General features: G+C 37.0%; 2 protein-coding genes and 1 pseudogene across 4 annotated transcripts; 1 reads left to right on the forward strand and 2 right to left on the reverse strand.

The window, feature by feature from the left end:
- Positions 1–461: 461 nt before the first annotated feature.
- Positions 462–2987, reverse strand: LOC137732674 (uncharacterized; annotated as a pseudogene). The gene is made up of 8 exons (XR_015957461.1): positions 2862–2987; positions 2654–2825; positions 2249–2342; positions 2003–2114; positions 1798–1886; positions 1480–1565; positions 1047–1111; positions 462–947 (listed from the first exon to the last, which is right to left on the reverse strand). The product of XR_015957461.1 is annotated as an uncharacterized LOC137732674 (transcript).
- Positions 2988–15455: 12468 nt separating this feature from the next.
- Positions 15456–18665, forward strand: LOC137731602 (inactive beta-amylase 9). The gene is made up of 3 exons (XM_068470758.2): positions 15456–16047; positions 17002–17484; positions 17583–18665. The coding sequence occupies exons 1-3, from the start codon at positions 15820–15822 to the stop codon at positions 18462–18464; spliced, it is 1593 nt and encodes a 530-aa protein (XP_068326859.2). The 5' UTR covers positions 15456–15819; the 3' UTR covers positions 18465–18665.
- Positions 18666–19390: 725 nt separating this feature from the next.
- On the reverse strand, positions 19391–22920 carry LOC137731603 (tubby-like F-box protein 3). 2 transcript variants are annotated; one of them, XR_011068275.2, is made up of 7 exons: positions 22388–22920; positions 21775–21862; positions 21379–21508; positions 21109–21288; positions 20399–20872; positions 20010–20161; positions 19391–19863 (listed from the first exon to the last, which is right to left on the reverse strand). XR_011068275.2 is itself a non-coding variant. In XM_068470759.2 (6 exons), exons 1-5 carry the CDS (start codon positions 22694–22696, stop codon positions 20401–20403), a joined length of 1179 nt encoding a protein of 392 aa, XP_068326860.2. In that variant the 5' UTR covers positions 22697–22920; the 3' UTR covers positions 19868–20161; positions 20399–20400. The 2 variants fall into 2 exon arrangements, 1 of the variants encoding a protein (XP_068326860.2); XM_068470759.2 differs by lacking the exon at positions 19391–19863 and having other exon boundaries at positions 19868–20161.
- Positions 22921–26362: the final 3442 nt, after the last annotated feature.

A 26362-nucleotide genomic window follows, 5' to 3' on the forward strand; every position in this document is an offset into this window, starting at 1 on the left:
AAGAGCGTTTTCTACCTACAAAAGACAAGTATTTTATCTTATTTCGTTTATTTTATTTAATAATTTGTGGTAACAAAATTGTGACATACTAATATTAATTTTATGTGATTTGTTGTAGAAGTAGTATCTATATCGCCAATATTTTCAACATTATAAAGAGCAACCTTTTTAAACCAAATAACAAAAAAAGTGGAAAGAAAACACAGACCGTGAAGAAGGGATCATGTCTGAACCTAAATCAGAGAAGCACAAAATTAACTTGCTTGTTACACTAATCCCAATAATTAAACATTATTAATGTCTTAAACTATTGTATTATTATGCTGATTTAAACCGTCACCTATACAAGATGAAGTAAACGCTTTGAAATGCGAGCAGTGTTTGGGACAGTCGCTCACTCGTGCATGACAGGTTGGGAGCGAGTGGAATCGCAAACAACCATGTGAGTATTCGTGCAAAAATTGAGAAGAAAAAATTTAGATACATGAGGGGTGATACATCATACGTATAGAGTCAAGTCCCACACAGAACTTGGGACCTATTGCATATATCTCAGCTACCTGTACAGAGATACACAGCTTCGATGGTCGGATAATTCTGATTGAAGACAGTAAGAATTGTACGTTCTCTACATAAGTGATCCCGCTGTACCGAGTATATCCAAAGTAGACACGAAAATGCAAGACCTTTGGCAGCTCCATGGTGTTAGACAAATAACAAATATAATTTTTAGCCTACATACCTTTTTCTACACATGGCGAATGCTCCTTGAGCGCCTTAAACCAATGGTTCCCACTGCTAAATCCAACCCCAACAATGCAGATGGATGCTAGCAGTAATTCATAAACTCTCAAGGAAGTGAGAGAAACTGGGGTATTTTGGCTCCCACCCTATTTCCTCGCGAGTTTTTGAGTTGTTTAATCTCTTACCCAAGGGATCATTGGTCCCTGCACAAACAGCATCAATTGGTGTGAGGTGGATATCAAAATATCGTAAAACCAGAATTCCCTTTAAATATCTACATGGAATATTAGCAGGAAGCTTACCTGTAAAGGCCTCAAACGTTTCTGAAAATTTGCCACTTTTAGTAACCAAGTCCATCACTTCTTGCCTGCAAAGATATTGGCAGGGCCACAAACACTCGTGTCACTAGTTCACGGGGATAATTAAGAAGGAAATAACAAAATGACTATAAGATCTGAGTATGAATTGTAATTTAGCAGTGTAATTGTGTGTGCGCGCACACGCAACTGGATGCTTTGCATGTGAGTATAGGATGATCAAAAGACATCAGTGTAAAACTTGCCAGTTTTACGTTTGATTCAACCATTGGATTAGCAGTTTAATCATATACAGAATATAATGTACCAACGTGAATTGATTGTAGCCCTACATACAAGTACACACAGAAAACCGGCAACAGTTAATATAGTCAATGCAATTCAATAATGTTGAAGGATGCAATGTTCAGATTAGGACCTGGACAATGGATGATTGTCACAACCCAAGAGGAACCGGTTACGTAATCTCTTCTTCAAGATTGCAACAGAGAGGGAAGCTGCATCCTGACAATTCAATGAAACAGGAAGTATATTACTGACCGTGACAAAGCGTAACCATCTAAAGCGTGATTTGAAATTTAAAGAGAAAAGGAAAAGCCAAATGTAAGTGACTTTTAAGTAACAAAATTGAAAAGAGAAAGTAATGATAAAAGAGAAAGTAATGCATATTGATAGAACTATATTAAATAACTTTTCACTTTTCAGATACACAAGTACAGTAGGATGATTCCGTCACCTCGTAATGTATAAGATTCAGGACGTGATCTGGACGAGCTTCTACAATCCCCTTCTTTAACCAATAAACATGTGCACCTCTATCTGATTTGTAGGCATAATTAAGGACACTTTGAAATATAAAAAATACCAAGATCACCCAAATCCCTGAATGTTTTCCCCTATGGTACAAATAATCTTTCAGAGTTTGACTTTCATAAAGGATATATAAAGCGCCGCCAATCTAAGAACTACACCGCCAAACTCCAGCACAACTTCTTCTGCGTTAAGAAGGACATCGGTCCTGGGGCTCCTCCCTATTGGCACTACTGGAGTGTCCTGCAGAGAGGAATATGACCAATATGACAAAACGAATCACTCCAAAGTCCAACTCCCACATGACTATGAAATCAAACAAGTTTACAGAATAACGCTACAGCAACTTGGTACCACAAGCAGAAATAAGTGTCTACCTCATCACATGAACCATTGTCGTTGCAATCATACGGTGCAGAGCTTGATGTAAACAAAAACGAACCTTCAACATTCCAGTTCAATGCAGCCATTCTGCTTATTTAAAAATAAGTCCAAACCAAATACATATCACTTGCAGCAAAAATAAATAAACCATTGCCAGCAAGCATTACAATTTACAACTTATTCTATCATAAATAAATAATACTTAGTAAATAATTAACAAACATGAAACACTCACTACCCAAGCATCACTTCCATGAGAATGTTTGTAGTAAGACAGTCACACTGTCACGCGGGTTAATATGTCGGGGACTCAGGGTATGGTGTTAACAAACAGATACACTTGTAAAACGAGCAGATTGGTAATACAATGTGACGACTACGCCGGAAAAATTACTCACCTAGCATCAGCAGAGTAGTCTGAGGTTCTTGATGGTGGAGCACAAAAGATGACAAAGGAAACTTGTGGGTCGTTTTGGTCCCCTTTAAACATGGATTGATACCCTCCTCACTCAACTCCTCATGGTGATCAACTGTCACAGTTTGCCCATGTATTTGACACCCAGGATGCTCCTACGTACAGATAGAGCAGCATAGTAAGACCAGTACCTCCCGCCATTGTTGTGCCACCAAGCGCCCAAGGACACCCGGCCCCACAATCAGAAGGTCATCGGCTCCCACATTCCCAGAAGAAGTTACCTCCTTCTCTTCATCTGGCTCCGACCCGTCAAACAATTACCATAGATAAATAGATAAATGTTGGAAATTCACAACCTTGAACAGATATTATTGAGGAAAATGTTCAAAATAGAGTGAGATTAACGGCGACGATGCTGCGGCGGAGACTTGGAAAGGCGCGGCGTCCGTGGCTGTGTTGGCGGTGGTTCTGCAATGTGAAAACTTGGAAGAAGGGCAAGTGAAGATTAGGGAAACGCCCGACGAGTCCTCAAGGTCTTATCAATGGAGTTGTTGTGAGGAGGATAACGCCAGCAATGGTGCCCATTGTCTTCCAGCTTGGAGACTGTTCTCCGAGGATTTGATAACGCAGGCGGAGGTGTGGACGGATGGGAGGCATCACTCTCTATCGTTTTGTTTTTCAGTAGGATGGGTTGGCTGATGGGGACCCACACGACGACGTCGTTTGGTGTTTGTTTGGTGTTGGTGTCTGCCGTGACGACCAAAGCTCAACTAAATATGGAGTGCACATCAAAACTTCAGACTTCTTAGCTTCTAAATCACATAAATGAGAGGATTTGCGCTTTTTTTTTTTTTCTTTTTTTGTGCTTCAATTTTTAAGCTTAATTTTCTAAATTTTGAATTAAATCCTATTTGTTAGTTTACCAAATTTTTGAATCAATACGGTATAATACTGTTTTTTTATTTTATATAGAACATATCTCATCACACATTGATGACAAACTAATCTCTCTTTATCGACCACACATTAGACGACAGTGTACTGTTGGCGTTAGGATCAAATGGTACACCAAAACAGAGACAATCACTCCAAAAAGTGTATTTGTGCGAGTTCAAACTCGGATTGAGGATTTCAAACCTTTACGATCTACTAGGGGACTTGAATTGAAGACTGAAGTGTTAGTTGACATAATGTTAAGGGCTTATTTGAGCCTTTGTTGTTGGCTTAAGTGGTGAATATGAGTAAGGTTGTAACGGAAGCGAAAGAAAGAATGTTGAACCTCATTCTTCAACGAAGATTTATGATCCAAACCGTCACTTGTCTGGATATCCTTTTGAGAAATGAACCAACCAATTCAACCGAGAGAGAGAGAGAGAGAGAGGAGTGTTTGTGGTGAAAATTTCAAAAGGTGATTTTGGAGGAAGGCTTTGGCACTGGATTTTTGGTTAACACTAGTCCCCAAATTTAGCGTTGCGGAATAAAAATCTCATTGTTTTGCATAGTTCAAGAATAAATTCGTCCAGAAATTTTATAAGATGTTATATTATATTAATCCTCACGAATTAGCTCTAGTGCTGAAGAGGGTAGGGTAAACGGTATAGGATCTGTTGATGCGCAAAACAATAAGACTTTGGAACAACGTAAAATATTAAGTTTGTAACATTCGCAAAGTTATTCTAGTTACTTAGTGAGGATAATATGTACAGAGGTAGAGATTAGGAAGCAAACACAAGATATACGTAGTTTACCTTAAGTTGGACTACATCCACGAAGGTAGATAAGTTCTCATTAATATTGAAGAGTTTACCAGATACATAAGTTCAAACATAATCACCATTAGTCAATTCCAATGACAAATTTAAGTACAATAATGACATTACTTCCTAATTGTGAGAGAATGATTTCCTTTTATAGTTAGGGAGAGTCCTCTGCGTCTGTCTACAAGCGATGTGAGACTCTAAAAACTTTATTCTTATGTTGACACGTGTCGCGTTATGATTAACCTCTTGGTTGGAGAGAAACTCTTATGTTTCTGCAGATGTGCCTTAATAGGAATTCTTCAATAAATCTCAGGACGTATGGAGTTGCTGGTGCTCAATAATTTTGAAATTGATAAAGTATGGTACAAACAGTACTACTCCAAGTTTCCAAATGAGAAAAGGTTCTCGATGGAAACTTGTAAAACTCAAGTCACAAAATAATCATGGAACTTCTGATTCCCCAAGCGTAGTACATATCATGAGTCCCTCCCAAGTTTCCAATCGAGGAGAATAGTAGGAGGTGACTTTAATTTTTGTCCATGTGTCAAGGGGCCAGAGTTCCACCCTTTCCATTTCTTTGCTTTTTCTAACATGTCCCAACTTTTTTTTATTTATTTGAAGTGGGAGCCCTAAGCCTTCTTTGTTTTATCAGCTAGATCCAAAGTCAAAATAGAAAAGGGTTTAAGACTGGGCTGTAGTCCAAGTCATTGCTTTGCCATCCTCCACTTTTGTCTCAAAATGGCCGAACGCCAGTCCTCTTCCTTCCCCATCTCCTCTTCTTTCCCCCACAGTCCACACACCCCCCATTCCTTCCCCAATTCATTAGGGTTTTTCCCTTTACCCTTCCCCTCCCCTGCTCTGCATAGAAGAAATGAGTCGATGACTGATTTTGATCCTGCTTTTGATCACATTGATCCTGCTTTTGATCCTCTGGATGTTTCATTTAGTTCCACAAGCTTTTCATATTCAAAAGAATCCGTCCAAACTTGGTCTGGCCCATTGGTAAAACCAGCTGCAGTCGGGGCTCCAAGGAGAAAGCAACACTCGTCCGGACAAATTCATGTGCTCTCGAAGCCCTTAAGGAAAGACCCAAAGCAATGAGGGTTCAGCTTGGTTCAGTTAGTAACAAATGGCATTCAGAACAACTTTCTGTCATTTGGTGAGACAATTCATGAGGCTGCAATTTCTGCCGATTCTTCCGAGCCAGGGAGGAAACATGTTGAGTTCCTTTAAAGTGGGCATGCTCAACAAAGCAACTACAATGTGTCAAGGTTTTGCCAAACCAAATCAAACCCTACTGTAAAAATGAATGAAGGTAATTATGTGAATTCAATACTGTCGTAAAATTGATGTACATCAAATTGAAGGAGAATAGACTGATGTCTAGCCAAATCAACTAAAACAATACGTTCTCCCTCCGCATGTACGTTTGAATCCTCATTTTTATAGTTTAGATTTTGTATTAAAAATACTTAAACGTTATTAGGCCGTTTGATAATCATTTCATTTTTAGTTTTCATTTTTTTTGAAAATTAAAATCTTGTTTAATAACTACTTTTATTTTTTCTGTTTAAAAAATGAAAACTCAGAGCCAAATATTAAAAACTTAAAACTAAAAGAAATTACCAAATAAATTTTCAATTTTAAAAAAAAAAAAGTAAAAACTAAAACTAAAGATAAAATAGTTATCTTAAGTGGTCCAGACGTCATCACTGCCCTAATTGATTGAAATACAGAAAATGATTACTCTCACTACTGAATAACAAGGGAAACACTGTAGAAGCTAATGAATCAATTAATTTGTTGGCATAAAATGATGAATGCAAAGAAAAGGGTAAAAGACGGGTGACTTACTTTTTTGCTATCACGCTCAAAAAATCAAACTTTATCTTATATAAAGTTTTCGGAATACGCTTAACTTTGGATTTGACTCATTGTTTATATACATGGTATTATCCATAATTTAAAAGAACCTCTGTTTGCATGGACCTTTAATATTCATGCAGTACAATGCAGGTCATAATTCAGACCATGGAAAAAGCACTAGTTCAACATTTGCCAACAGTTTTTGACATTGGCAATGCCTTATCCAACGTAAAAATCGTGTCAAATGTCAGGGCTTACTTTTCTTGACCTCCTTTCGTTTAATAATTTATCACATTCAATTGGTAACCTTTTTTTATTCATTAGAAGATTATAAATAAATTAAAAATACTTGTGTACTTTTTATGCAAAAGTTTGAATCTTGTGCCTGTAACTGCGAGAAAATTCCTGCTCCAGAAGCCAATGCCGAACGTCAAGCCAATTTTGATGTCTGGCATCTAATCTGCTTCTTTAAGCTACAGTATTTTCTTTTGTGGGTTTAATAATTAACATGGAAATTCGTTTTTTTAATTGAATTAAGTTTGCGTCAATAACTTTATGCAATGGTATCCCATCCGTCTCTATCAACAAGTATATATATGTTATCCTAAAATAACCCGTTGCCAGTAGCCACCGCCTTTATTCATTATGCAGGAGTTTAGATGAAGAAGAGGATAAGGATGTCCATACACGGCACTTTTTGCGCATAGCGCGGCAGTGCCCCCAACCTATCTAGCTTTTCCCTGGGACTCATGGGGAGATAAGCTTATACATAATGCCACACTCTCATGGGAAACGTACATCCATATACCCTTATAGGCAGACATTTTAGCTAGAGACATAGTTTGATACAGAACTTAATTGAAATAGGGAACAAGTTGGTGCCGATTAAGTTCTCGTGGCTGATGGGATTATTGTTAGGCCTTGTATTGGTATTTAAAGAGGTGATCTAATAACACTTGACACCTTATATACCTGTTTGGGCCCAAAATATTATTGTTGGGCCGAGCGGCAGGATGTGCTCGGCCCAAGGTGATGATAAAAACTATGGGCCGAATAATAATTCCCGGGCAAGCTGGCAGGGTTGGCCAAATCTTATCCCAAGTAGTCCGGGTGAATAGAAAAGGGTCGAGGAAGTCCTGGTGCAACCAGGATGCTCGACCCGCAAGGAATGGAGTCCCGAAAAGAGGAAAATTCAGAATCCCAGTGGGAGTAGGTTTGTTCGAGTTAGAGTCGAAATGGGACAAGGACTCCCAATCCAAATCAAAATTGGTTTCAAGGAATGGGGCACTATAAATACCAGAAATCATGCAACGGAAAAGGACGACACAAAATCAGCATACAATTGCCCCGCGCAAAACCTCTCAAACACCTTGAGATTTTTCCTTTTCTTTTCCTGCCGACACACCTTCAGTTTGGATAAACAGCACTGTGGAAGCACCCGGCGAGCGTCTTCAGTTTGGATAAACAGCACTACTGCCGCAGAATCAGCCGACCGAGAAGCACCTTCAGTTTGGATAAACAGCACTGCGTCGAGGTCGACCGGTTATCTATCTAAGTCTCGGCCGAGAAGGGTTCTCGAACCTTTGTTGGCAGAGGTCACCTTGCTAGCCTTTTCGGCATAGTCAGGTGTTACGAATTGCATTGCTCGGCGTACAGGACGCCGAGTTATTTTATGATTGGATACTCGCAAGTAGGTTTCAGGGTTCGGCATTCCGACGGCCGAACTACGTTTACCATCAAGACATACATCACGTTCGAGTACCTGTGCCCATATAGTTTGGTCTCGATTCGACGTGCTTATACTCTTACGAATATAATCACAGTGACCGAATCGGGCTCCGACGATTTGTGAACTCCGTAGAATTAGCAGCCTTGTCTTCAGGCTGTGGAACCCAGAGACCGAGAGTGTTCCTTCCTCGGTCGCAATCGCAAGATAGAGAAGTCAACGACGCGCTCAAAGCGACATCAACAAATTTTACTCCTCGGCCGAGCTCGGCCAACGAGTTGGCACGCCCCGCATTCAACCGAAGGACGTAGTTAGCTTACTAGTTACTCGGCCTGCGCGCCACGTAGGTTTTGTAATTTTTAGGGTCAACAATACCATATACTGAAATGGCTAAACCTCCTCCAACCTTTAAAGTTGGTGGCCTCTGAACGTTAAACATGTGGGGGTAGTTAATTCTGTTGTAGTTAATGCATATGGCTATTGTTTGTTTGAGATTTCAAATAAGATTTAGGCTTCTGATCCTAGTGAGGGGATGATTTAAAAGGGTAACGAATTTATATGAAGTATTGAGCATTGTCGGTTGAGTCGCTGGATGTAGGCGCGTTGACTTTGTTCTTATGCCATCTTTGCTGATGTGCATATATGTTATAATCGATAAGTCTTTGAGACTCTTGACACGCTTTCGGATTTCATACTTCATATTAAAATCAATGCACCTGGTTCAATATTCAGTTACTAATGCAGCTGATGGTGAGTGGTGACCCTTGACTGTGTAGTCACTAATGCACTTGCTAAGTGTTATTCTTTATGTGTCGTCCTATTGCAGAGGCGACGTCTAATCATACATGCAAATGTGAAGACCAAGAGTGAGAAGTTTCCTCCTCCGCACCAAGACGGAACATTTGGCTATCCTTTGGGTTCATCAGATCACATTGATCCGGCTTTTGATCCTCTGGATGTTTCATCTAGTTCCACAAGCTTTTCATACTCAGAAGAATCCGTCCAAACTTGGTCTGGCCCATTGGTAAAACCAGCTGCAGTCGGGGCTCCAGGGAGAAAGCAACACTCGTCCGGACAAATTCATGTACTCTCGAAGCCCTTAAGGAAAGACTCAAAGCGATGAGGGTTCAGCTTGGTTCAGTTAGTGAAAAATGGCATTCAGAACAACTTTCTGTCATTTGGTGAGACAATTCACGAGGCTGCAATTGCTGCCGATTCGTCCGAGCCAGGAAGGAACCATGTTGAGTTCCTTTAAAGTGGGCGTGCTCAACAAAGTAACTACAATGCGTCAAGGTTTTGCCGAACCAAATTAAACCCTACTGTAAAAATGAACGAAGGTAATTATGTTAATTCAATACTGTTGTAAAATTGATGTACATCAAATTGAAGGAGAATAGACAGACGTCTAACAAAGTCAACTAAAACAGTACGCTCTCCCTCTGCATATACGTTTGATTCCTCATTTTTATAGTTTAGATCTTGTATTAAAAAAACTTAAACATTATGAGGCCGTTTAATAATCATTTCATTTTTAGTTTTCACTTTTTTGAAAATTGAAATCTTAGTTGATAGCTACTTTCACTTTTTTGTTATAAAAAAATAAAAATAAAAAAACTCAAAACCAAATTTTAAAAACTTAAAACTCAAAGAAATTACCAAACAAAATTTCAGTTTAAAAAAAAAAAAAAACTAAAAACTAAAACTAAAAATCAAATAGTTCTCTTAAGTGGTCCAGACGTCATCACTGCCCTAATTGCATGAAATACAGAAAATGATTACTCACACTACTGAATAACAAGGGAAACACGGTAGAAGCTAATGAATCGATTAATTTGTTGGCATAATATGATGCATGCAGGAAAGAAGGAATACGAGGGGTGACTTATCTGTCAATTTTTCCACTATCACGTGCAAAAAATCAAATTCTGTCTTATGTAAAGTTGTCGGAATAGGCTTAACTTCTGTATTTGAATCACTGTTTATATACATAGTATTAGCCATAATTTAAAAGAACATTATGTAGTCTTGCATTGCATATTTGCATGGACCTTGTAATATTCATGCAGTGTAGTGCAGGTCATAATTCAGGAAAAGGGATCATCTCCGGATCCCTTTCTGATAATCCACCAAGTACAGGGATCCGAACTATTGAAATTTGATCCAATAGTTACAAATAGGGGCCCACTCTAAAATATTTTCTCTAAAAGCATTTTCAATCATTTTAAAAGCACATTCAAATGAGCCCATAATAATTTTAGCTGTTGGATCAAATTTCAACAGCCCGAATCCCTGAACTTGATGAATTAGGAGGAATGAATCCGGAAAAGATCCTTCCCATAATTCAGACCAGGAAAAAGCACAAGTTCAACATTTGCCAACGGTTTTTGACATTGGCAATGCCTTATCCAGCGTAAAAATCGTGTCAAATTTCAGAGCTTACTTTTCTTGACCTCTTTTCGTTTAATATTTTGTCACATTGCAATTGGTATCCCTTTTTTCTTGATGGAATTAGAGAAATAATTCCAAGTTTTCCATCGGTATCAGGCTGAACAGAGGAAGATCAAACAATCAAACTTATAACAATAAAAACCAATTCGTAATACGGAGTATTCATGCAAGTGTCCATTATTCTTCTGCGATTGGAGATTCACACTTCCAACATTGAATCTGATAATAATTTTGACCCTTTTTATTATTTATTCATCTGCAATCTAAATTGGATATAGCTCCAAGAAACTGCACGAGATTAATTAAAGACCAAGTTTCTTATGCTAAAAAGATTGTGGCAAGTCACTGGCATAGATGGATTTATAGAAAACTAATGAAAAATGCTTGAAAATTTTGAATTTTAACAATAAGGACAAAATAAAAGGTAAAATTAATATTACCAGAATTGACTTTTTAGTGTAAAAATATAGTTTTTCGTTAAAGTGAACAGTACCGGAAGCTTTTCGTTAAAGTTCTCTTAATTTATATATCTTAAAATCTTAGATCTCGTAAAAAGTTGGAGGTTTTAACCTTGCAACTACTCTTCAATATACGAAGTAATCCAACTCTTTATAAACACACGTGAGATTTGTGTTGGAAATTTTAAGGGAACTGTTATTAGCACTCCAAAAATCTCATTCTATATTCTTCACAATTGTATTTTTCTTTCTAATTATAGAAAGTTTGAAGTGCCAATAACAATTCTCATTTAATAATATTATTATTATATATTAAATTTGTTAATTGAATTAAAACTGAGGTCTTTTGGCAAAAATATGTGTTTATTTAAATGAAGAATTGTAACTTTTGACTCTTCATGAATGATCACATGTTTTCCAAAGAGGTATCTCAAATTTTATAAATAGGGAAGCCTCATATAATCATTAAATAAATTTAAATCATGCACATATTCATGTACTAAATATTAGAGTCTCATTGAGTCCATATGAGAATTTTTAACACAATTGTGGTTAATGGAGTCTTGTGATTGGGAGACAAGTGCCGATCAACCATAAGCATCATAGTAGAATGTAAACTTGTCTTAAGGACATAGTGTCCAACACATGCATTGACCATATTTTTAGGTTTTTCTAATTCATTATGTTATGTTCATTTAACATTGGTTACTCATGTGCATATTTTGATATATAATTACATGAATTATTTCTTGATTTTCTGTTTATTGATTTAATATAAAGATTAGACCTTGTTTTTCCGGAAGAATCTTCAATTTAAGGCAACACTCGACATCCTAAATAATGCTGTTGGTTATATAAGGTAATCAAGAGAGCTCCAAAGCGTTTTGTACACGTCTGAACAAGTGGCTGAGTCTGATACGATGCCATGTCAGAGTTTTGCAAGTTGAGTTGCTAATTGAAAGGGAAGAGGATTTTCTTTCACTCCTAATATCTCTTTTTTTTTTTTCTTTCCTATTTGAATGATTACGGTTTAATCACATCGATATTTTATATTGATTTTTTTATAGAGACAATAAGATAAAAAGCAATAAATGAGAGAAAGGGAGGAGAAGGGATGAGAATAGGAGATAAGAGAATCCTCCTCCAATTGAAAGCATTAATAGCGCGTTTACTAACTCGTAATTGGAATGAGAATAAGGAATCTGATTCCGATTACGGATTATACCTATATTTACTAAAATTGGCTATCTATCTTGAGAGACAAGCGTCAATCAATCATAAGCACTGTAATGTGATGTAAACTTGTCTTAAGGACATAGTGTACTACACATGACTCGACCATATTTTTAGGTTTTTCCAATCCATTATGTTATATTCATTTAACATTGGTTACTCATGTGCATATTTTGATATATAATTACATGAATTATTTCTTGATTTTCTATTGATTTAATATAAAGATTAGACCTTGTTTTTCCGGAATAAATCTTCAATTTAAGGCAACACTCGACATCCTAGATAATGCAGTTGGTTATATAAGGTAATCAAGAGGGCTCCTAAGCGTTTTGAACACGTCTGAACAAGCGGCTGAGGCTGATACGATGCCATGTCAGAGTTTTGCAAGTTGAGTTGCTAATTTAAAGGGAAAATGATTTTCTCCACTTCTAATCTTTTTTTCTTTTTCTTCCTTCCTATTTGAACGATTGTGGTTTAATCATATTAATATTTTATATTACTTTTTTTATAAAAATAATAAGATAAAAAGTAATATGTGAAAGAAAGGAAAATAAGGGATGAGAATAAGAGATGATAGAATCCTCTTCCAATCGAAAGCATTAATTGCTTTGTGCTGACTGTATTTGTGTAAACGAACAAAATCTAGATGCTCACTGCTGACTCTTAATTATTTATTAATTCCTAGTCCAATCCCAACTCCTCTTATGCACAGCCACAAGATCTGAGGGCTCTGATGTTGTGGGCTTTGGGAGAGATCAATTTTTTACTCTTAATTATTTATTAATTCCTAGTCCAATCCCAACTCCTCTTATCCACAGCCACAAGATCTGAGGGCTCTAATGTTGTGGGCTCTGGGAGAGATCAGTTTTTATGGTATGAATATACTTTTATATAGTAGTATTTTATGTCACGTGTACACCGTCAAGCGGCAAAAAAAGCTTACAAAAAATCTCACATATGCACTTCGGTGTGTGCTTGATTTGCGTATGATGATGCACCATCTATCTATGGTGAGGATACGCTGCCAATACACTAAATATCCAATTTATGTGCACAACTCAGGTGCACGGATGAGTAAATCTCAAAAAAACTTATACATATATAGTATTGTATAAGTGATAAGAAAAGTGTTATCCTTCTCATCGCTGGACCCGTATGGTTGGCGATTGATCAATCTCATAAGAAAAAGAGAAAACAAAACAAAAACTGAGGCATCAAAAATCGGAACTCAAGTTTGTCCATGAAAATATATTAGGAAGCAGTGTGGCCTGGACATGAGTCACCAGCACCACAAACAATATTTGCTTCCTCAATTATTTACCACATGCGCTGCCACACCAATCCAAACCTCCTTCCTTTCAATATGCCAAAATATAAATCATTGAACTACTTTTCTGAATAAAAATAAAAAGAGAAGAGAAGGGGGTTTTGTGATTGGTGGAAATTGGACTGAGGTGGCTGCCTGATATTCCATGCAAACCAAAACCACCGCCCAACTCATATCCACCTACTCCTCCTCCTCCATCACTCTCTGACTACTTGACTATGAATACTCCCTCCGTTCTTTCCACGCCACCCAAATCTATTCAACTCACAATTCTAGAATTCTTGGTTAAATATAATGTTGTCAACTAATTTTCTGTAATTTTTCTAATAACAAATAACGTTTTATATTCAATTTATCTTTCACAGTTTTGGACTAGTTAGTCATATAAGAAACAAATGATAAATAACTGAGAAATGAAACAGGTGACTCTAAATAATCGATGACAAAGAATATTTACAAAGTCAAAACTATTTGGTAGGTTGTACTGCCAAAGGCAATCGGTTCTTGAACTTTACCTTTGCTTTCTCTTCGGCTCGTGATGTTAATCCTCATTCTTTAGCCTCATGCATTCGTTACATTTTTTTCATTGCATTATGTACTACCAAAGTATCACAGACATAGACATAGCATATATAATATCAGTTTATACCAATAGGATCCTCTCTGGATCCTTTTGATGAGGATCCTGAATATTTGTAAATCGTGTCCGTTTATCGTACATCGTGCAGTCAGTTTTTGTCAGGTACTGTTTGTATTTAATTTTAAATAAAAATATTTAAAATAATTTCTAACCGCACGATATACGATGAACATATATAATTCACGCATATCCGAAATCTTCATAAAGAAGATCCGGCGAGGATCCGGATTCCAGTTTATATACCATTATTGACATTTGTTTATATAATGATTGGCACTTTGACAACATCAAATTCTTAATAACAGTATCTAGATACATCGCCTGTACTCAAGCTTCTCGCTATTTTAAGGTTTGAATGATTCAAAAAATAATTTTGTTTTTGGAATAATATAAATAGATAAGCATGTGGTGCATGATTAATAACCTAACAAGACATCACCAAAATATCATTTGGATAACGAAAATTTATCGGTTTCTTATCCAAATAGCCCTGATTGAAATATAATTGATCATTTTAGTTTTTGAGATTTAAAATCAATATAATTGGTCTATGTATTTGTTAATCATCAATCATTTTATTTATTTCGTAAAAATCTCAGTTAAATAATGATAAGATGACTAAAAAATGAGAATTGAAAGATATTTATTTCATAAAAATCTCAGTCAAATTATTTTGGCACATTATTTATTAAATTGAAAGTATTATTTTTATCATTTGGGTCCATATGTAACAAAGATATTTCACGGCGGGCCAAAAAAGATTTATGGTGGACAAATTATGGGACAGTTATATTGAATTTAAATATCAGGGACCAAAGTGATGAGTTATAACAGGAACAGGATCCTCGCCAGATCCTTTTCCTGGGAATCCCGGAGATCCCGTGATCGTAACCTTTCATCGTACATCCTGCAGTCATAAATCATTTTAAATTTAAAATCCAAACTTAAATATAAATAGTACTTAACAAAAATTAACCGCACAATATACGACGAACGATCACAATCACGGATCCTCGGGATCACTTGTCTGTTATAACAAGTGATCATTTTGGAGGACCAGGATCCTCTCCTAATCTAAGGATGAGGATCCTCATGACCAAGGGATGTGGGTCGTTGAATGAAAATCCAACGGCTACAAACAGAGGATCCCTTTAAAGTTATAATAATTATAACCATTGAATTTTCATCCAACAGCCCACATCCCTTGATCATGAGGATTCTCATCCTTAGATTAGGAGAGGATCCTGATCCTATTTTGGATAAACAGTCAAATTTATAGGAAAAAAAATTATTAAAAAACAAATTTCAAACCATATTCTATCCCTTCTTTTGAAAAAAAAAATTCGAATAATTTAGCGCAGGACTACTTTAGCCACCTTTGCGATCGACACGTGGTAGAGTCTTATTGGCCTTTCGTTTTATTTTTTATTTTTTTCCAAAAATAAAAGACGCGTACGAGGTCCTCTTTTGTGTGTATAAAGCTCAGCATCGGGGCCTTAACTTGTCAAAACTCGTCAGCGCCTTATTCGTCTGCATTCAGAAGCTCTCAAACTTTCTGGATTTTCATAAATTAAAGTCACAAAAATCAAATTTTCAATTGCTTCTTTTCTTTGTTGTTGATTTTTTAAGTCTGTTGATTTCGGGTTGTGAAAAGTTTTGAGTCTTTGGGGGAATCGGGTGTTTGGGAAATGGAGGTTTCGGTGTTTCGCGGCTCTCAGGCGGTGGTCAGAAAGGCGGAGTTGGCGCGAACGGAGCTTGGGTTTTCTAAGTTGAATGGAAATTTGAAGACCAACGTCTGTTTTGGTCAGAGCAAGAGCTGGAAAAGCGCCAGGCTTCAGTTTACTGTGAGGGCCGTACAATCCGATTCACCAGTCCGATCCGATAAAATTTCGGGTCCTGCCAAAAGATCCAAACCGGTAAGTGGTTTTTTCTTTTCTTCAATTTTTTTTGTGTTATATAACTTTGATTTTTGTTTGGTTTCTGAGAAATTGGAGAAAAATGGGAAAATAGTGATTGAATTTCAAATTTTTATTATATAAATTAGAATTGACCTCAAGTTTATGAAATTATAAAGGGGTTTTCAAGAAACATGATAAGTTTTGAATTTGCCTACAATACTTAGCATGATAATTTAATGTTTTATAGTTTCTTAGTTGGTTTGAAGACTAGAATTTCAGCTAAAATGGTATCTGGAAGTTGAATAACTCCTCAGTTTAGTCCCTAAGATTTGAAACCTATAGAAGTGATTTATGATTTTGTTTAGCATCAATCATTTTTATCTTTTTATCCTCGCTCGTTTAATAGTGATTTTTCTTGGAGTAACCAAAATGATTAAAGGTGAACAAAGTCAGAAACTACGTTTATTGATTTCAAATCTTAATAACCAAAATGAGGATGTATGCAAATTCATTTCGACTAAAAAGCCTTTCAGTTAAAACATGTTTGGAAGCAAGTAAAACAAAAGACTTTTTAGCCAAAATGGTGATGAGATTGTCGTAACTATTTACTTTGGTCCCTTATATTATCTACCGTCAATTATTTTGATCATTTTGTGAAAAAAAATTCCGTTAAATTAAAGAAAATCTAGTTCAAGGAGAGGTTAATTTGACAAAAATATTCTCAATTAATGGAGACCTATCGCCAAAATGATTGACGGTGAACATCTTAGGAACCACTTCTATTGATTTTAAATCTCAATGATTAAAATGACGAGTTATGTCAATCTCACTAACCATTTTGGATAAAAAGGCCAAAACATTAATTTAACTTATTATGTAGTCCTAGAAGTTTAATGTTCTATTTGTTGATTTTCCGGCCTGATTTATGTAACTTAATTTACTCATTTTTTTGTGATGTGTTATACTCTGCAGAATGATGGAGTAAGATTATTTGTTGGGTTACCTCTAGATACAATTTCAGACTGCAACGCGGTGAATCATGCTAGAGCGATTGCTGCTGGATTAAAGGCTCTGAAGTTGTTGGGGGTGGACGGTGTGGAGCTCCCGGTCTGGTGGGGAACGGTTGAGAAAGAAGCCATGGGGGAGTACGAGTGGTCAGGCTACCTAGCCGTTGCAGAGATGGTTCAGAAAGCCGGCCTTAAGCTCCATGTCTCGCTCTGCTTCCATGCGTCTAAACAACTGAAGATCCCACTCCCTGCGTGGGTATCTCGCCTTGGCGAGTCCCAACCTGGTCTATTCTTTAAGGACCGGTCAGGGCAGCACTACAAAGAGTGTTTATCGCTTGCTGTCGATGAACTTCCTGTTCTGAATGGAAAGACTCCAATCCAAGTTTATGAAGACTTCTGCGAAAGCTTTAAATCTTCGTTCGCACCTTTCCTTGGTTCCACAATCACGGTAAGGAGTCATGATACTTGAAAACTCCACGTTTCATTAGTCATCATATGTTTTGTATGCGTACTAAATTGTCAATTTCCTGTATTGCTAAATTTCAGGGCATCTCAATGAGCTTAGGACCAGATGGTGAGCTTCGATATCCTTCTCAGCACCGACTGGTCAAAAATAAAACTCCCGGAGTTGGAGAATTTCAGTGTTATGATGAAAACATGCTAAGGATTCTTAAGCAACATGCTGAAACAGCCGGAAACCCTCTGTGGGGTCTTGGTGGTCCTCATGATGTTCCTAGCTATGACCAGTCACCAAATGCAAACAACTTCTTCAAGGATAATGGCGGTTCATGGGAGTCTCCATATGGTGACTTCTTCCTCTCCTGGTACTCGAACCAGCTCATTTCTCACGGAGATCGCCTCCTCTCTCTTGCCTCGTCAACTTTCGGTGACACTGAAGTGGAAGTTTGTGGCAAAGTTCCACTAATGCACTCTTGGTATAAAACAAAGTCTCACCCTTCTGAGCTGACTTCTGGGTTCTACAACACATCCTCTAGAGATGGTTACCAAGCGGTTGCTGAGATGTTTGCGAGGAACTCGTGCAAAATTATATTGCCTGGAATGGACCTATCAGACGAACATCAGCCACGGGACTCCCTTTCAAGTCCCGAGTTATTACTGTCACAAATTAAAACAGCTTGCAGAAAGCATGGGATTGAGATTGCTGGCCAAAACTCATCAGTTATGGGAGCTCGCGGAGGCTTTCAACAGATAAAGAAGAATTTGTTGGGAGAGAATGTGATCAACCTGTTCACATATCAGAGAATGGGAGCTGATTTCTTCTCACCCGAACATTTTCCTTCGTTTTCTGAGTTTGTTCGGAGCCTTAATCAACCACAACTGGAGTCGGATGATCTACCTACTGAAGAAGAAGCTGCTGAGCCCATTCCTACAAATTCGGAATCAGTCATCCACTTGCAAACCGCTTAATTTCAATTAGAATTTATAGTTGTATTTGTATATATTAAACTTGTCTGCTATACGTATATCTGCAGAAACGACGCAAAATTGTATAATCCAAATCAGAACAGCAGTATACCACTGCGTTACATTGTACCAAAAACTATGGTCCTCGAGCAATTTTTAGGCTTTTATTCACCCTGGTAAATGTTACTACTTTAGGCTACCAAATTTGTTTTAAGTTGTATCTTGTTAACCCATTTTTTTCTTTTTTCTTTTTGAAGTGCGGAGTGCGGGAGAAAACGGTAAACATGGGGTAGGGGTGTCCGAACGCATGCTTTCGGATCCCTATAAAATGCATCGGATCGCACTATATTTTATTACCAGTCGACACCAAGCTATCCCACTCGATAAGAAAGCTCCGTAGTGACGATGCTTGCGTTAGTTGACCTGGTTAAAAAATATAGAATACGCTTCAATTAGGCGGGGGGAGCGACGAGGATTAGACGTCACCCATGTCCTGCGGTCTGTACCTGGTGCCGTCTTAGGATGGGGGCTGGCCCTAATGCCTCCTAGGCATGCAACAGTAAGTAATCTCGGTTGTATGCTGTACACAGAATGCACACCAAAGAGCCAAGGTTTGGTATCGACCTCTGCACCAAATGGCATGCAAACAAACTTTGCAAATTCCAGAGTTTGACCAACTCAGAGAGCCCTGTTCTGAAAACTCGCAAAATAAGGGCAGCATACAACTCAAAAGACCTGTTCAATCAGTACCACAGTCGAAATACGCGTAGATTCTTTGATAAGAAACAGAAGACGATGAAGTTTGTTGGAATTTTTTTATCGATGGGTTCAAGGGACCCCACTCTAACGACACTGATACTACTCCCAACTTAGTAATTATCATCTACCCAATCCGTCTTATGTGTGATTTTTATGACAAAAGATCTCGGTATTAGTTAGAGTGGAGTAATCCTATTTAAATTCATTATTTTTCTTTGAACCCACCGATGTGGGATAGCTAACACGCCTCCACATATGGAACCCCATTTAGTGACTCACATGGAGATCCACACATCGGCAATTGAAACTCAGAGGTCGGTTCCAATGGAGTACAGACTTGTTTCCAATCCCTTCAAGAAGTGCTTCTTAAGAACTCAAATGCCGACTCCATGTTAAGAGTCCAGGCTTGTTTCCAAGTCCACACTTCCTGGTGACAAGCACTTTCGGCTTGCACTAGCCCGTAACCAAGGTTCTGATACCATGTTGAAATTTTTGAAGTTTGTAATTTTTCTTCTTCTCTTCCTTGTCAAAAGGACATAACGGGCGAGGTTTGGAACAGTGCCAGAAGAGCCACCGTCCATGGATGCAGCTTTGCAAAGCAACTCGTTATAAGAATTCTGAATGCAACGGGGGATCGAACAGCCTACTTGGACGAAACAAAATATACATATAAAATTAAATGTGGTCAAATTTCAGGAAAACAGGGTTTTGTTAAAATAGCTAATATATACATTCAAAACGTAAAATTTACAGCACATGGTGGAGTGATAAAGAACCAAGGCTCTCCACCTTTATATTCCAGAACTCCGGGGTTTGGCAAAATCATGATCCAAGAAGGTCTGGAGCGTCTGAGCACGCTGTATGCCCCAGCACTACGAACACCTTCAGTGAACGGCCTCATTGAACTCAACCCACTAAGTGACCTTTAAACCTAGCTGCTACTAGAATACGAGAAAAAGATAGGGTCAATCATACTCGTTTAGCAGATATTGGCACCTAAAGACCAACCGACTCCATCAACATTACAAACAAAGCACAAACAACCGTATGGATTCTGGAAGTGTTACGGGCGCTCGGGTGAAAGAGTTGTGTTCAAGTATATAATAGTTGGTTAACTTAGGTTCAAAACTAATTACCAGACTCTGAAAGATTCATCTTTTAAATTACTAAATCTATACCTTTATTCACAGGCAATCTTGGTGTCAAAGCTGCTGAGGCAGATTGAAAATGCCTGGAACGCTGATATTGGATACCGGTAATCCATGGTAAATTGATCCTTGCCCACTTTTCCAAATTGGAGGATGATCTTCTCGTGTTCTGGCCCAGGGGGTCCATTTTCCGGAGAAGCCACCAACTGAAAGTTCTTCACTGAAGCAACTGTTACTCGTCCATGAAAGTTCAAACACCAACACTGGAGTTGCTCGTGCCACCGAGGAGACTTGTTTCTTAACACCAGCACCCCATCTTTCTGTCTGGCCAAAGGCCCTGACAGGAAACTCTCCATACGGTTTGATTTCGATCGATTAAATGAGAGGGATGGAAATAATTCTGCATTGTTATGTGAAAACTCTGCCTGTGTGGGGGCTACTCCTCCAGGCTCAATTGAAGAGGATGGAATTGAATCCATGGTACACTGCATTCTCCTCGGACCCCTGCTTGCAAGAACTCTGTGAGCTTTATAATTTCCTCAGTATTAAAATAAAAATGCACCCTTACCTAAGTGTACTGAACAAATTATGATCACAGCTCACAATGTTGTTGTGAGGATTGCGGAGAATAAGAGAAAAGAATGAAAGCATCACCTATGCCGATGGAATACTAGATGTACTCTTATAATTTCACTTCTAAAGTACGGTTCTATAACTTGTCCTACAAGCATAAGGTTTACCTGGAACCCAACATATTTAGTTCATATTGAATTTGAGCCACCGGATAGTTGCCAGCAGGGACTCTAGGGGAAACTTGTTTCAAATTGACAAGCCTAGTGGAGCGACTTTTTGCAATCCTGGCTCCCGAATGACTCGGCTGCCCATCAAAGATTGTAAACTTTGTTCCCAAGAAGTTTGATCTTCACAAAGAGAGGGGGAAAAAGTGTGTTAATACTTAAGCTCATGGTGAACAAGAAAACAGGTTACATCATATGCATCTTTCAGCACACCTCAGTTTCCCAACATAGTTGCTGCTCCCCTTTGACATTTCATCAGCACACAGTGAGATAACATAATCAGTGCAGGTGGGGCGTTTAAACTTTCGCGCAGCAAGTAGGAACTTGCCTTCGTCAATTAGAGCTGCCATTGACACCAGACAAACAAGAAAAGTTAACACAAACTTATAGCTCAAAAATGAAACCGAAAGAGGACAGGTCCACTATTTACAGAAAGCAAAAGCGATTTCTTAAGAGAGAAATCAATACCTACATGACCTAACTGAAAAAAAAAAACTAGAGCAAATATGGAAAACCCATATCTTCGAAAAACAAACAAGAAAAGTTTACCTGTCATTCAAAATGAACTCAAAACAATATTACTTCCCTTCTCGGTTAAAAAATGCTCACCAGGGGTCAAACCAAGAAAAAGATAATATGTTTGGTTGGAACGGTTCCGTTTGATAAAGCACTGCACGAGATCATCCCTTGGACCAGGCTGCAATCAGATAAAACAGATATTGAAAATATGTACAACGACCATTTCAAAGGTAGAGAACAATGAATCAAAATTTTGGTAAACCAAAGATTTTCGAACCCGAAAATCGGACATAATAAGAATTCAGAACGTGATTCACGTGATCTTAGGCTCTTTCCCTCGCTTGTTAAACCAATTTACACTACATGGTTACTAAAGACTGAAATTTTGCAATTTTAGCCACTACAACCGTTAAGAAAAATTGCTTTCCAATTCCAAAAAACTTTACAAAGATTGAAGATTTGGCTAAACTTGCCTGGAAGGCCAAGAATTATGCTAAAAAGTTCACTCCAGTCACACTCCAGAAGCATCACAAACAAATCAAGCAATGCAATTTCCACTGAAACCCAATTGTAATACATCCAGAATCCATGAGAAATGCAAACAAATGTAAATTTTGGACATAAACTCAAACAATTAGAGAAGAAAAAGAACTCAATCAAAAAAATTTCCTTTTCTTCTAGAGAGAGAGAGAGAGAGAGAGACCTGCTTGACGGAGATGGGGAAGGTCAACTTTCCAGAGAGTTCAGGAGCCTTGACGATCTCCTTGGTGAGGTGTCTCCAACTCCGGCAGACACCGGCGCAGGCGACGACGCTCTTGCGCGGCGGCCAGGCGGCCTCGGAAGCCTCGATTCTGACCAGAACCTCTCTGAGTAACTCCTGAGGCATCTGAGCCCAGCAGCTCTGCTTCAACGACTCCCCCACCGCCTGGCCGCCCGACCGAGCAGCCGAGTCCTGCACCACCCGCTGCGACCGCGAGAACTTCATGTCCTGGATTATACTCCTTATCGACATCTCCCAATTGATTCAAACTCCACGACGAAGCAGAATACGATGGGATAAGAAGTTGGATTTGGAATGGAGGATTTGGGATTTTTGAAGAAGAATCGAGTGGCCAGAGCAACTAGGAATATTTATTCTTTTTTTTTCTCTGTTATTTTGTACTCTTTCTTATTTGTTGTTTGGTGAGTGGGAAAATTTTTCTTTTTCGTTTTTGGGGCATCATTATTATACTCTTCATTATGTAGAGGGATTAACTACCCAGGTGGCAATTGTGATCGAAAATTTTTAAACTCGTATTTCACACGATACGTTTGTGAATCACACAATAATAATTAAGGATTTCTATGAGTTTTTTCGGTACCAAAAGGTTGGACTATAAAAAGAAACATTATTCGGTGGGATTTTCTAATTAATTATTCGAAATTGTTCAGCAACAAATTGTAAATCTGTGAATTGGAAAACGTGATTTTATTATATTTTTTGGAATAAAACTCAAATTCTAAGTTCTAAACTTACTCCAATTTGCTCCAATCTTGAGGTTAAATATGAGTTTTAACCCAAAACTTAATTTTAGTACAAATTTAGGTTAAAATTCTCCGTAAGTTAAAAGGGCTGACCCACCATATACGTGTATTTTTTTTAGTTTTATATTTATAATTTCATAGAATCCAACCGGCAAAGATTTAATATGATTAAATTCAACAATAAAACAAAAATATAACAATCCAAATTTAAATCCAACGGCTAAAGTAATTAAAAAAAATCTTTTATGTGTTTCATATTCTTTCATAATGTTCCATAAGTTTCATAATGTCGGTTTAGTGTTTTTTTCAATATTTAGGAATCAAAATATTTTTAAGGGGGTGTATTCAATTGGGATTTTAATTCTTTTAATGAATCTAGGGGTATTTAATCAGGATTTTAAGTAATTCTCTGAAATTCAAAGTGTATTTAATTAGAATTTTAAGATAGTTTATTAAAATTCTTAAAAGTTCGGGTGTATTCAATTAGAATTTTAAAGAAGTTTATAACATTCTAGGTGTATTCAATTAGAAATTGATTTTAAAGAATTTGAGAAAGTTGAAGAATTAGAGGGAATTAGAGAGATTTCGTAGTGTATTTTAAGCATCCACAAATCTCACATCTCCCCATGAGATTTTGAGAGAATTGAATCAAAATTTTATATGGAATCTCTACAAATCAATTAAACTCCATAAAAATCCATAGATTTATAATCTATTAATCTCTCAAATTCTCAATTGAATACACCCCCTAAATTAAAATATTCATAGAATTAATTAGGATATTCTATATATATATATATATATATATATATATTTTAAGTACTTTATGAAAAAAAATTATTCCTAAAATTCATTCTTTAATAATTTCATACTCAAATTTAATTCAAAATTATTAAAAAAAGAAATTTTTTTATAAGTTAAAATTTAAATTTTTTGAATTTAAAATTTTAAAGTTCCAGTACAGAGTTGAAAATTGTGAAAAGAGGATTTGGTCAGCCTTTTTTTCCATATTTTCCATAAATATATTATTATACATCTAGAATTTTCAACTGTGAAATTATTTTATAGTGTACACGTGGCGAAGTGGGATGATTGATGTGTGCGATGAGGAGATTTATTTAATAGTGTGAACGCAAATCTTAAATTTCGAGCACTACCACCAAGGGCGTTGAAAAAATAACCCCTCAAAATGGGTGAAGGCGAGTGTCAACCGTAACATCATCCAAGTCAAAAATAATTTTCTCTTATATAATATGCATCTTATTGTAATTTTTATTAAATTAGGAATGTGATTATGTAAATTTTAATATATATATATAATATTTATTGGGGATTCGACCATATGTCTTAGATTAATATTATACTATTACAGTTGTAATCTTATTGGGTAAAAAATTTACCTTCCATATTATTATAAATAAAGAGATTGCCTAGGTTAGTGATCTTCTTCCTAAAAGTTGGGTACGCCCATCATTTCGTACAATCAAAGTAAATGTTGATGGAGCTTGGATCACGGCGTCGAGTCATGGTGGATATGGATAGGTGGCAAGACATTATGCGAGTATCCAAAGTAAATGTTGATGGAGCTTGGTTCACGGCATCGAGTCATGGTGGATATGGATAGGTGGCAAGACATTATGCGGGTATCTTTCAGGGGGCAGACGACAGTGGAGACTTGCCATATGAATCTAGTTTAATGGTGAAGGCTGAAGCGATACAAGTGGCAGTGTTGGCTTGTATTGATAAGGGCTTTGAGGTGGTTTAGATAGAGTCGAACTCCAAATGTCTAGTGGATATGCTTAATGAGAAAACTCAACTTGATATTGTGATTGAAGGCATCATCTTTGATGTTCAATGGTTGAAACAACAGTTAAGGTCAGTAGAAGTTATCTTTGCTCATCGTGTTTGCAACAAGGCAACGCATCCAGTGGCTTCTTTTGTTACACGAGAGTGGGGCTTTTATAATTGGGATGGTCTTAAGCCAGAATCGCTATTTAATAATTTGGCTTCAGATGTAAACATTTACATTCGAATATAATAAAATTTCTTTCTTTTGGAAAAAACAAAATTACTATAAATAAAGACACGGCGTAGCATAACACACATCTCACAATTGCCCATCTCTCTCATCTCTCTGTGATGCACCCCTCTCTCACTCTCCTTTATATTGTTCAGTAAATTAGACCCACAACACATCTCTCAATTTCCTTTTCTTTTATTTTAGAAATCTTGAAGAAAAAAAATACAAACCCTAAAATATAAAAAGTAAGTTTAACTGTACCCAACATGTTATAATTTTATTCTATTTTATTATTAAAATCATAGTATTAACTATAAAATATTGTTGTCACCTAGTAGTACGGTCAGTGATATTCATCTTCTTCATTTGTAAGTGAGAGATCTTGAATTTGATTCTCACCAATCGAATTTGAATCTCATATTATTGTTTCGCCCATTATGAGGCTTAGCCTACTGGATAATATCGCTTGTTCAAATAAATAAAAATACTACAAAATATTGTTTACGCATTTTAATTGAAATACCAAATTGCCACTTAGTACTACGTTCTAGTGGTATTCCTCCTCACTTGTAAGTGAGAAATCTTAAGTTCAATTCTCATCAAAGGCGAACTTGAACCACATTATTGCTAGCTCATTGTGAGACTTAGGACACTTCTTCCGTTTTAATGTAGATAATACTGCTTGTTTAAAATAAAATAAATTTTAAAAAAAATGGAATACCAAGTTGTAGTTCTACACTTGCACTGAAAGTTTATCCCAAAAAATTAATGGAAAATTTTATCCGAAAAATGAATGGATAAGGTTGGACTCTAGTGGAAAGAGTATTTAAGTTCAATACAATTTAGCCAAAATAATTAACCAACTTTTTTTTTTGCCACTCAATATTACGGTATGTGGTATTTCTCTTCACTTGAAAGTAAGAGGTTTTAGGTTTGAATTTCGTGGATGGCGAATTCGATACTAAATTAAGTTGCCCATTATGTGGTTTTGCCGAACTTCCCCTCCTCTTAATGCAAAAATATCAATGTACTAAAAAAAAAATATATATATATATATATATATATATATATTTAACCAACTTTTTTTTTGGTCAATAAACCAATTAACCAAATTAAGTTCAATCTAATCAAATC

This window comes from Pyrus communis, chromosome 16 (assembly GCF_041283825.1).
Source record: "Pyrus communis isolate YQ-2024b chromosome 16, ASM4128382v1, whole genome shotgun sequence".
NCBI lineage: Eukaryota > Viridiplantae > Streptophyta > Magnoliopsida > Rosales > Rosaceae > Pyrus > Pyrus communis.